This window comes from Felis catus, chromosome A3 (assembly GCF_018350175.1).
Source record: "Felis catus isolate Fca126 chromosome A3, F.catus_Fca126_mat1.0, whole genome shotgun sequence".
In the NCBI taxonomy this organism is placed as follows: domain Eukaryota; kingdom Metazoa; phylum Chordata; class Mammalia; order Carnivora; family Felidae; genus Felis; species Felis catus.
In genome coordinates this window covers 82,176,143-82,188,332 of record NC_058370.1, presented here as the reverse complement: position 1 = coordinate 82,188,332, position 12,190 = coordinate 82,176,143, and the positions used below count along the sequence as shown (strand labels likewise).

At 35.9% G+C, this 12,190-nt stretch overlaps 1 protein-coding gene across 7 annotated transcripts in view; it reads right to left on the bottom strand.

The window, feature by feature from the left end:
* AFTPH (aftiphilin) overlaps positions 1-12,190 on the bottom strand; it is an 85,511-nt gene that overhangs the window by 18,790 nt on the left and 54,531 nt on the right. For all 7 annotated transcript variants that reach the window (XM_045054277.1, XM_045054279.1, XM_011280997.4 and 4 more), the window contains 4 exons: positions 6,883-7,034; positions 4,438-4,564; positions 3,976-4,032; positions 156-278 (listed from right to left, as the gene is read on the bottom strand). In XM_045054277.1, the coding sequence (XP_044910212.1) occupies positions 156-278; positions 3,976-4,032; positions 4,438-4,564; positions 6,883-7,034 (459 nt within the window). The remainder of the gene's footprint in view (positions 1-155; positions 279-3,975; positions 4,033-4,437; positions 4,565-6,882; positions 7,035-12,190) is intronic.

Below are 12,190 nucleotides of genomic sequence, written 5' to 3'. Positions count from 1 at the left end.
TTGTATTCCAAGGGATGTTAATAAGTAATCAAAATCATGTCCATCATGAACTCAAAATTTTTACATATTTTAAACTAAAAGTTATACTTAAGGGAAAAACTCTGGACGTATGTGTGTATACATGCATAAATGTATCAATACACAGATATTTTTACCTGAAATTGGTCAGATGTACATGTGTTCATTTCTGGTGACATGGTGTTTGTCTGACCAATGGAAGCGATTTTTTCTGCAGCAGATAGTGGTTTCAATGGTTCCTTGGTGGGTTCTAACATACCCTGAAAAAGGCATATTAGCCATTAATGGGGAGGGGGAGAAATCAACTCAAACTTCATGAGAAAAATCAATGTAGCACAAAGTAAAAACCCAAGTCATTTAGAAAGTGCTAAAGACAAAAAGGAACTACTGTTAAATTTTGTTTAGAGAAAATTTTATAGCACTGTAGTGGAAAATGTTTTACAATAGTACCTTTGGAATCCAAACTTTTGAAGCAAGACCTTGTATTTTAAATCAGATTTGTTTTAAAGTGCCTAGTTATCACTGTTATACAAAAGCATAAGCAATTTGGAATGCCAGGGGTGGGGAAGAGGCAAGCACAACAGTATATAGTATGCAGGCCCTAAGAATCCAACACTTTTGTGACGTTTCAGACACTGAAACAGAAAAGGACATCCTTTGTACCCATTACACCATGGTGGTGCTTGGAGAAGTGAGAATTCTAAAACACACCATCTAGAGAGTGGCACTCTTGGAGGGGCCAAGATGATGGAGCAGCATAGAAGTTCTCTGCTTCTCTCGTCCCTGAAATGCAGCTAGATTAGCATCGAACCATTTTGCACACCTAAAACACATCATCCAATGTGATGGGGTCTACATTCTTCAATATATGTTTAGTATTTGAGCCTATCACCACTAGAGGATGGGAGCTTTCATACTTAGTTCCTTGAATTGGCATAGTAGAGAAACAGCCATTTCAGAGGGGAAAACATCTTACATGTTCCACTACGTGTGTTAAAAATCTAACACACTTTTTGAGTAAGAAAGGAAGGCACTGAGGATGGAGGTAGAAATAAGGAAAAAAAAAAAAATCAACAGTCTGCATCAATACTCTACCAAACACTACTAATAATGGGTAATCATCCAGGTTAATGGCCTGCCAAAAAAAGTTTTAACACATTTTAAAATAACACTTGATAAACTCTTGAATATTTATCAACCAGACTACACAAAAGTCTCCCTTTACTGGGGGGAAAAATATCAAAACTGCTAAGACAGCTTTGTAAGGCTAGAATCTGTAAAATCCAACCCCCCCCCTCTTTTTTTGTAAGAATCTGTAAATTTCTAAAAACAAGTTTTCAGGACAATCTCTCCTCTTTTCGTGTAATAGGGTATATGCTGGGGCACCTGCGTGGCTTAGCTGGTTAAGCGTCTGACTCTTGGTTTGGGCTCAGATCATGATCTCACGGTTCCTGAGTTTGAGCCCTGTGCTGCGCTCCGAGCTGACAGTGCAGGGCCTGCTTGGGATTCTCTCTCCCCACCTCTCTTCTCTGACACTCTCCTGCTCGTCCTCTCTCACGCTCTCTCAAAATAAACTTAAAAAAAGATAGGGTACATGCTAACTAAAGCAATTTATAGATGCAATCTTTTTCTTGTGTGTGTGAGTGTGTGTGAGAGAGAGAGAGAGAGAGAGAGAGAGAGAGAGAGAGAGAGAGAGAGAGAGAGAGAGAATGAGAATGAATATGAATGAATATCCCAAGCAGGTTCCATGCTGTCAGAGCAGAGCCCCACACAGGGCTCAATCCTGAGAACCATGAATTCATGACCTGAGCCGAAATTAAGAGTCAGACGCTAACCACCCAAGTGCCCCACACAAATTCCATTCTTAACGATGATATTTTATAAAAGGTTTTCCTCCAAAGCTTGAATGAAAATAAATTCGTGGTCTGACTCATCAGCATATACATTCTGCACGCTTTCTAGTGTGCCCTTATGTAAAGAGACCATGCATTCAGCAAACAATTACCAACCTTAGCCAACTTTTCTAATGTCAACTATCACTTAAATCAGTGGTCCTCAAAGTGGTCCCCAATCAGTAGTTTTTGCATCACCTGGGAACTCGTCAGATACGTAACCCCACCCCTACTGAATAAGAAACTCAATGGTGCCCAGCATTCTGTTTTAATACATCTTCCAAGCAATTCTGATGCATGTTTTTTATAAAGTATTTTTTTAATGTTTTATTTTTGAAAGAGTGAGAGCAGAGGAGGGGCAGAAGGGGGGGGGGGCAGAGGATCTGAAGAAATCCAAAAACACAAACACATCCTTGGGCTGAGGATCCAAAGTGGGCTTAGGCTCTGCACTGACAGCAGGGAGCCCGATGCACAGCTCAAACTCACAAACTGTGAGATTATACCCAACCTGAAGTTGGATGCTCAACCGACAGAGCCACCCAGGTGCCCCAATTCTGATTCATATTAAGGTCTGAGAACCAGTGACTTAACTGACCACTTCAGGTACTACTGCTTCCGATGAGACCAAAAGATACTGAACACCTTATCTGTGTAAAGCACCATGGGAAAAATTCAGGTATAATTAAAATCTGAAACCAGATATGAAAAAGAATGTTTCTAAACATAAGGCATCATAAAGATGGAGGAGGAGAGATGTATTCACTAAATCAACTTTGGTACTAAAAGCTTATAAAAATGGTAGAGTTATTGCTAATAAAGATTGTAACTAAGGCAGAAAAAATAAAGAAAATATCGCTAATTCCTCACAAAATTTAAAGAACTGGCTCATGCCTGAGCCTACACATAAGGATTAAGTAGGTTACCGCCCCCAGTGTGCTGAATGAAAACTCCTACAAATTAAATTCATACTTTCTACCTCAGTATGTGACAGTAACACCAACCACCTCTAGAATGCTACTCCTTGAGGAAAAAAGAAATGCAAATAACCAAAGGTTAGAGTATGTCCTGGATTATATTTACCCACAACAGCAAACAGTATAGGGATAATCAAGGTGTTTTGAAAATACAAGGTAAGTTACATTTGTAAAGGAGAGAAACTGATAAAAAGATTCAAGCACAGGTTTTTGTCTAATTCCACAAAACTACAAAAACAAAACAAAGTAAAACATTCCAATTCAAATCAATAATTAGGCCTTATTCATGGAAAAGTTTTGTAGATTAAAAAAGGTCAAATCTCACAGCAAATTCATTTTTGCATGCACATAAGGTTGTACAAATTCCATACCAAGCTATATTTTTCTTTCTTAAACATTCTTCCTTGTTTTCAAAAGTTATTGGTGAAAGAATTTAATTCACCAATAACTCAAAGACACACCAAAAAACACAAACACATCAAACTTCAAAGTGTGACTGAGTCTTGAGAAGGTACAGAAAGAAAATTCCTCAGTTATCCTGGACTACCTGGCATATCTGAAAAAACAAAATTCAACATATTTAAAAAATTAATGGAAAAACTGAGGACCGATTATGGGTCCTGGCCCATTTTCAATTACTATCATTTGGTATTCCCAAGGTTTTAGACACATCCATTCATAGCTTCAACAGTGCATGATTTAAAACTGATCACAACTGGGTTACAACAAATGCTATCTAAGCCTTCAAATACTTCAGCTTCCACTTTTTAAAAGCAAATTTAGGAAGAAAAACAAGAAGGAAAGAAGAAAAAGCAAGACCTCTAAAGGTACATTTTACAAAGAGTTATGAGCACTATATTACTAGGATAAAGATAATCTTCAATCTAAAACAAAACAGTGTCTTTAATTAATACAGCAAGATGTCCTTAAATCAAGACTTGAAGGGATGAGATGATAAAGGATATTAATACTTATTCCCTTAATGTTCCCACACTAGACACCCCTTAAAATATACTTTCCACATCATGCCACGTAATTTTATAGAATGAATGCAGCAATGAAAAATAGGTACAGGGACATTTTGTACTTACCAATCCTGCTGCATACATGGGCACTATAACAGGCTGCTTCTTGTTACCCGTGAAGAGCTACACATGTGTGTTAGAGAAAAAGAATGTATATTCAGAGAATGAGATGTCATACACTGAAACAGTTAACATGTTATTGCATACATTGTGAAATATAAATAGAAGAAATTGTTAAGTTGCCCATATGGGCTTGCATTTTGGATCTGTTACTACAATTCCTCTATTTTATAGTTAATGAAAAACATTACAAACAACCTTTTCTAAAAGTAAGAAATGTTGACTGGAGAAAAATTTAGATGCATTTATGTTTAAGAGCTGGCATATTCAAAATACATGAGCATTTAAGCCAACTAACATTTATTTTTCTGAGGAACTAGCTTATCACAGCTTGAACAAAAGTGTAACAGAATTTAAAAACACCCATAGGTCCACTAAAGGATTTTCCAAGGTACTAACAAAACTCACAATGTTTCGGGTGTCTATTCCCAAGGAGCACAAAAGCTTCTTGTTGCTATGGGAGCCACCCCACTGATATCTCAAGCCATGTGCATCGTGGATGTCCTGTAGCTCGGTCCACACATCCAGCAGTTCCCTGCAAAGGTCATGATGAAGCCATCAACAATGGGTTACTCAATAGCTTTCACCATGAATCCTAGTTTTAATGTGACTGTGAAATATTATACATTCCAGTTAATCTTGTGTTTCACATGAGTATACAGCTATTTTCTGAATAAAATCAACTGCCACCACTTATAGTCATTAAAGTAGCTAGTAGCTAAGCTAAACTCATTTGAAACAGTATGTCAGTAATCAACCAAAATTTAGCCTGTATGTTTTTTCAATTGTAAAAAATTTTTTTTTAATTTTATATTTTTTTTAACATTTATTTATTTTTGAAAGACAGAGACCACAAGTGGGGGAGGAGCAGAGAGAAAGGGAGACACAGAATCCGAAGCCAGCTCCAGGCTCTGAGCTGTCAGCACAGAGCCCGACATGGGGCTTTAACTCACAAACTGTGAGATCATGACTTGAGCTGAAGTCTGATGCTTAACCGACTGAGCCACCCAGGAGCACCAAACTTTTTTTTTTTTTTTTTTTAACGTTTATTTATTTTTGAGAGAGCAGGAGAGGGGCAGAGGGAGAGGGAGACACAGAATCTAAAGCCGGCTCCAGGCTCTGAGCTGTCAGCACAGTGCCTGACATGGGGCTCAAACTCACAAACTATGACATCATGAGCGGAAGTCAGACGCTTAACTGACTGAGCCAACTGGGCACCCCTTAAAACAAAAATATTTAATATTTAAGAGGAGGAAAGGAATCATTCAGCATTCCACCATATTACTATAGCTATTTAATATGCTTTCTCTTTGAGTCTTGATCCACAAACACACAACTGCAATTACAGCAAATACATAATTTTGTATTCTTTTCTCAGATTTTAAGCATTTGCTCATCTACATGTATACATTTTCCAATGGTCATGTAACACTCTGTTAGACACATGCATCATTATTTGACCACAACCTTATAGTTTAAATAAGTTATTTTCACTGTTCATCTCCTATTGTTAGTAAGGCAAATTATCTTCCTGTATTTTACAGTGTATTTTGTTGTAAAGTTGTGTTATTTCCCAAAATGAATCTCTTGGAGAGACTTCTGGGTCTAAGAGTATGAACTACTGTACAACTAGCGTATTTTTAAATAACACATCTAAACAGTTTTAAGATGGTAAAGCATAAACCTTTTTGTCCCGTTCTCAGAGATCACCCCCAAAAAACCAAGAAGCAAATCATAATCTCCATATTTAAAAAAAATTAAGAGATAACTAAAACTTTGCACCACAAACTTTGAGGTCACAAAGAGGGATGAAGGAGGGACTTGTAGAGGGAGAGAATATGTTCAGAGGTGGAGTAATGAGATGCAAAAGTCCAGGAATAATAACTTTGAAATTAACATTAGATAATCAATCTAGCTCCTCTAACATCTAATAATTAATAGGAGTTCCAGAAAGAAAACAATGGAGGGAAAGTAACTGTATTGGTATTATATTGGTAATTGTCAATTCAAGAGAACTGCCCAATACTGAAGGACAGAAGCCTCCAGATTGAAAGGTCATATACCTAGTGTTCAGTCCAATTAATAAAGACTCATATCAAGATACTTCATTGTGAAATTTCAGAATACCCACAACAAAAAAATCCTAAATTATAAATTTAACATAAGGGTAGAATAAAAATTTTACTACCCATGTACCTTTATTTCTCAGGAGGCTATCAGAGGATGTGCCCCACCAATATGGGCTCTAAGTGAATGGCAATCCCAAGATACCATGTTTAAGAAGCCTAGACTGAATCCATCCCAAATTGGGATAGAATGGTGGAAGGCTCAGGGAAAAAAAAATGGAATGGCTAGCCTGACAGGTTTGATCATAACCTGGAGGGTAGGAAAAGACTGAGTAAATGAAAGAGAGAGGCAACTATTAAGTCCAAGAAGAAGCTTACTATAATGGAAATAGTGGCTTAGCAATGAACACTATTCACATGACTAAAATAATGAAAATACCAAATATCAACTTAACAAAAAACTATGATGTAAGTCATACAGGGAAGATGAAGGGAGGAGAAGAGCACTGTTATGTAAAGTCTAAATTCACACTTATCATACTCAGAAGTCAAAAAATATATAAAATCGACTGAGGAGAGTAAGGATTTAGAAATATTTGAAAAAGCGTACAAAAATGGAATAGGGAGGTTTTTTTTGTTTTGTTTCAGCACAATATGATTTTTTAAACTTCAACACAATGTTACAAGAACATTTTAGAACCCTGATGTTTTAAGGTAACTGTTGTTCTAATTTATAAGGTTAAAACTAAAGAACATACATGCTATCTAAAAACTGTCTACTACTTACCCACTTTCAGCTAAGGCCTCTCTTGTTTTTATTGGGAAGGTGCTTGTTTCCAGCAAGTGCTTCAGGGAAGTAACTTCTTCTTCAGTATCAGGGATAAATATTGAAGGAAAACATGCTTCGAAAATTCGCTCCAGGCGGTTTAGTAAAGCTGTCTGCATCAAAACAACCCCCCCAAAAGTTTAATTTCTCTAATTTTAATGATTTCAGTTTTATCATCATCAACACACATACACACACACACCTCTGACCCCACACCCTGTCCACTACTACAGGAGAGGGAGGTTCACTATCAGTCAGGTACAGGAAGCACTAAGTCAGAGGAGCATAACTACTTGCAGAACAGATGCTCTAAATGATCACTTTAAATACTCATGGTGATACAGTGGCGACAAGTAAATGTAGTTATATGCCAAGCAACATAGCTGGTACTTTGCAAACATCACTTTATTAGTCTATTAAAAAATTCAAAGAAGAAATTAACTACTCAATTGTATAATGAGAAAGCAATCGCAAAGTGTAATTTATCTACCCAAAGCAAAACCAAAACCAAACAGCAACATTCATAAAAGCAGGCGGCATTCATATTCTATCACGGGATGTTCCCTACTACCACCCATGGACTCTGGATTTAGGAACAATTAAATTGAAGGTTTGTGAAAAGTATTATGCTATCATAGTTGAAGAGAACTTTTTTCTTGAGCATAAAAACATTTGAATTTTAAAACACTTTTAGAAATATCTCTGCTAAAAGAACAAAGTAGGAAAGAATGTCTTATTTTTACTAAGAAAAGCAATAGCTCATTTTTCATTTTGATGATCTGTGTTATCTTTTAAAAATCCCACTTCTTTACTCTTCTGTGGTGTATACAGGTGTATTTTTGAATAGAACACTGCCTTTCTTCCAAGAATGGATATTCCCTAGAGTATTTTTACTGAGAACACTGGCATTTTGAAGTATTTTCTTTAATTAAAATTTGCTGAATTTATATTCACTTGCACTTTTTGGGGTACTACTAGGTTATTCTACATGTGCAGCCCACAGTAACTAACATTTATCCCCACTTTCCTAAGTGTATCTCAGACACATGTAAAATATTTTCAACTTAACTCAATTTACCGCTTAAACATCAAATAGGAATACAAACTGTTAAAGACTGTCGGAAGTGTACTACCGAAATGCTATCGAGTACACAAGAAAATGCCACATCATGGTGGTATTTCCTGCCAAGTAACAAAGACAAGTTGACGCTTGATTTCTGTTGTTTAGCACAGTCAGCAAACAGGAAAATGAAAAACAAAAGGAAAATATCTTCCAGATTTTCCAATCCAAAAATCTCTTTTGGAAGCAGTATCAGAGCAAAAACTTAACAATGCATAATTAGTCTCAGGGTACTCTTCTGCTATCTCTACAAAAGTTATTCTAACACCTTCATTATATTCATGTGTGTGATATGGGAAAAGGTTCTCAGTATCAATTATGAAACCTACAGTAAAGAGTAGACTCAAGATCCCAAGGCTCGTGAAACTTGAGTGTGTCAAGGGGACCGGCACTTACTTGCTTCAACAGAGGGAATGGACAGACATTACTTTTAAAGGGATCAGATAACCATCTAATTGGAAACATGATGAGCACAGGCTCCTTCTGGGCAGACAAGGTAAACAAAAACTCACATATGACCATATTTTACTTCTCTGTAAATTAAAATTGAATCTCTCTCGTATCCTCTTTGTTATCCTTTTCGTGGGAAAGAAAAAATATTTGTCAAAAGAAGCAATGACCCCAAAATACATTCAGTCATTTGGGCAATATTACATCTAACTACCAAGTCTTAGGTACAACAGTGAGCAAATTCTTAAAATGAGTGGAATGTATGTGAACATTACATTCACTTCAAGTTTTACATCTTCCCCCTCTCATACAGAGTATAAATTACATGGGAAATTTAAAAGACAGTTCCATTTGTCTTTAAGGTTAGATACTACATTCGACTGCTTCAAATATTTTGTTGAATGAAGTAGAGCAAGGGTCAGAATTTTTTTCTTTACAGGGCCAGATAGTAAATATTTTCAGCTTTGCACCAGCCATAAACAAGTAAGCGTGGTGTGTTCCAATGAAATTTTATTTACCAGAACAGGCGGCCAGATAGAACAGGCCATAGTTTGCAGATACCTGTGGTATGGCAGTAAATAACAAAGATTCAAATAATCAGAACCCACTAACTGAAAAGCACCACCCACCACAAGGAGGAACTCTAACAATTTAACAAGAAAGCAGCTAACAGAATTAAAGATTTTGACGAAAACTGAATTTCCTGACATTTTGCTTTAAAAGTACACCGATTTCCAACTATCAGACTATTTCCAACTATGAGACTAGTCTGATAGAAGGGAATCCTCTACAAAGAGTTCCATACTAATATTTTGTTCACGGTAATAAATGCCAAATTTCATTTGCTTCTAGTCAATTCCAGTAAGTAAATGGCTGATGTAACTATAATACTTCAGTGGAGGACTGTGGACGCAAGGGGCTGAGACTCCGCTTCTGGATTTATAAACTGGAGATATCAGGAGCAACCTCACAGGGTGGGTGACGAGTTACAGGATTAAATACTTGGCACCCAGTGTGTGCTCAAGAAGTGGTAACTTTTTCTTACTACTATTGTTATTGTACAGATGATATGCAGAAACAGAGTGGCCTACCAAGGAATAAAGTAAATGTCAAAACTAGATTCAAAGCTCACTAGGGATGTTGCTCTACCACTACTTGGCATTCTAAATCATTAAGAAAATATTTGTCTCAGACTATCAATTTCTACATTATAACAAGAAAATAATACAAATTTTTGCACCTTCTCCCAGACCCTCCAACTTAATTGGAAAATAAGTACCAATTTAAAAACGTCTATCATTAAGAACCACTTTTATAAATAGAACGTGTTACTGCTACTCCTTGTGGATTTTAAACTTTGGAAATTGGTAAACATTTTGCTTGACATTTTGGCATTTGTGACTCAAATCTTGATCACACTATAAAATGCAAAGTGTGCAAATCACACGTTGGGGGTGTTTGAGTGTTTTACTTCCCAAGAAGCACAATAAAGTTACAAGTTCAAAATGTAATGGAACATAGTCCAAGGAACTTGGTAAGTAGAACAGGTTTAAGAACATAGCTAACATAATGCTCGAAAGAGAAATTAAACAACCCACCACAACAGTCTCTCTTGTGACCAAACAGAAAGGTTTCTTTCAAGAAACCGATTTTCTAAAAGACTGTAATCACACAGTAAATTAAAAAAAAAAAAAAATTGAGATATTTGAGACATATGAGCACAAGATAAAAGTTATATATGAAAACTGTGATATTGGTAAAAGTTTTTGTTTTAATTATTAATTTTAACTGTTGTAATATCTATATAAATTTTTTCCTCAATACTATTAGCCATGGATAGTTTAATACATACAATAGCCTTAAACCAAATCAGTAATAAAATATTACATCAACACTAGGGTTACTGAAATGAATTATTATTTAACTTGGATTTATTCTACTGTGTAAGAGTAAAAAATAACTTTATATTACTCTACCTAATAAGAATTCTTGTTTCTATATAGATTGTATCCAGCCATAAGAGGCAAGCTACTTCTAGTTTTGATTAAATGGGGATACTACACAGTTTTGAACTCCTTGGAGCAGACTGACTCAAAAAAAGATGTGAATTTAACAGTAATGTTTATTAACACATTACAGTACATGTGGACTTGTATTAGATGTAAAATTCTAAAATATTATATTTTATTATTTGGAATTAGTGGTAAAGTCAGACTGGCTACGCTCTAGTTTCCCTCAGCAGATAAGGCAGCATACGGAAAGCAAACAATATCAGTACAGCCTAGTTCAAGAAAGTGAAAGATCAAAAGATGTCCTCTGAAACCGTCACAAACAGCAAAAGCTTGATACAGTGTGTTATGTTTTTCATTTAATGCTTATGCAGTGCTTATCACATGCCAGGCATTATTCTAAATGCTTTATGAATATTAGCTCACAGAAGAACACAGATGAACCATCAGAGGGAAGTAACAGTAATCTTATCCCCATTGTCTAGATGAGAAAAACAGAGCACTAAGAGGTTAATTTGCCCACAGTCAGATGAATATTACATGCTGAATCCTAATCTAGGAGGTACAGTTTCAGAGTCTGTGCTCTTAAACACTAGATTATGTTGCCATCAAAGCAGTTCGAAGTTCAATTTCTAAAAATTATAGGAGCTTTGAGGGTGGGGACTATGTCTCATTTCGAATCTCCAGTACTTAGGTTCGTGCATATAGTGGATATAAAAATGCTAGCTAAGTCAGTGTGCACTTAAAAAAAAAAAAAAAAGCACTTCACCCTTATTTAAGACTGCAGGGGGCATGTTTGTTCTACTTATGAAAGTAGATCTTATTATAAGCCATCTAAATCATTTTTGTACATAGATTGGATATATTTATATAATTGTAACAAGTATAAATAACCAAATGCCTTTATGTTCTAGGTACTATGTTTGATACTTACATATGTTACTTTACTAATCTTTAAAAACAAAACAAAACAAAAACAAATCCTGAAAGGTAAGTATTACTGTTTCCACATTACAGATGAAAGAAACTAAAGCTCATGGAGATTAATTAACCACAGTCTCATGTTCGTATGGTACACAGCAAGGATTTGATCCCAAGTCTGACTCCAAAGTCTCTTTTCACCAAATCATGCTTTTACCCACTTTTTGTGGTCTTTCAAACATTTGTAGCCATTAGGTAAGAGATTCAACTGTTAACTGCTGAGGTGATGACCACACTTAAAGCAATTATTTCATCTATAGAATTCATAGTTTTTAACAAAGCAAATTATAAATTTTTACTAAAGAGTGATGCACTGTAAATTAATGAGAAGGTAACAAGTACCCACACATTTAGCATACTAGTTAGCTGAAGTTACAATAGTAACTGCATAGCAAACTAAATAAAATAACATTCACATCAATTACCTGACTTTTATCTTTTTAAGAAGTTGGGATTAAAAAAAATGTTCATTGGGGCACTTGGGTGGTTCAATTAAGCGTCCAACTTTGGCTTAAGTCACGATCTCCTGGTTCATGAGTTTGAGCCCCATGTTGGGCTCTGTGCTGACAGCTCAGAGCCTGGAGCCTGCTTCAGATTCTGTGTCTCCCTTTCTCCCCCTCTCCTGCTCATGCTATGTCTCTCTTAAAAATAAACACCTTTTTTTTTTTTCAATTTTTATTTGAGTGATCGAGCGAGTGTGGGGGGGAGC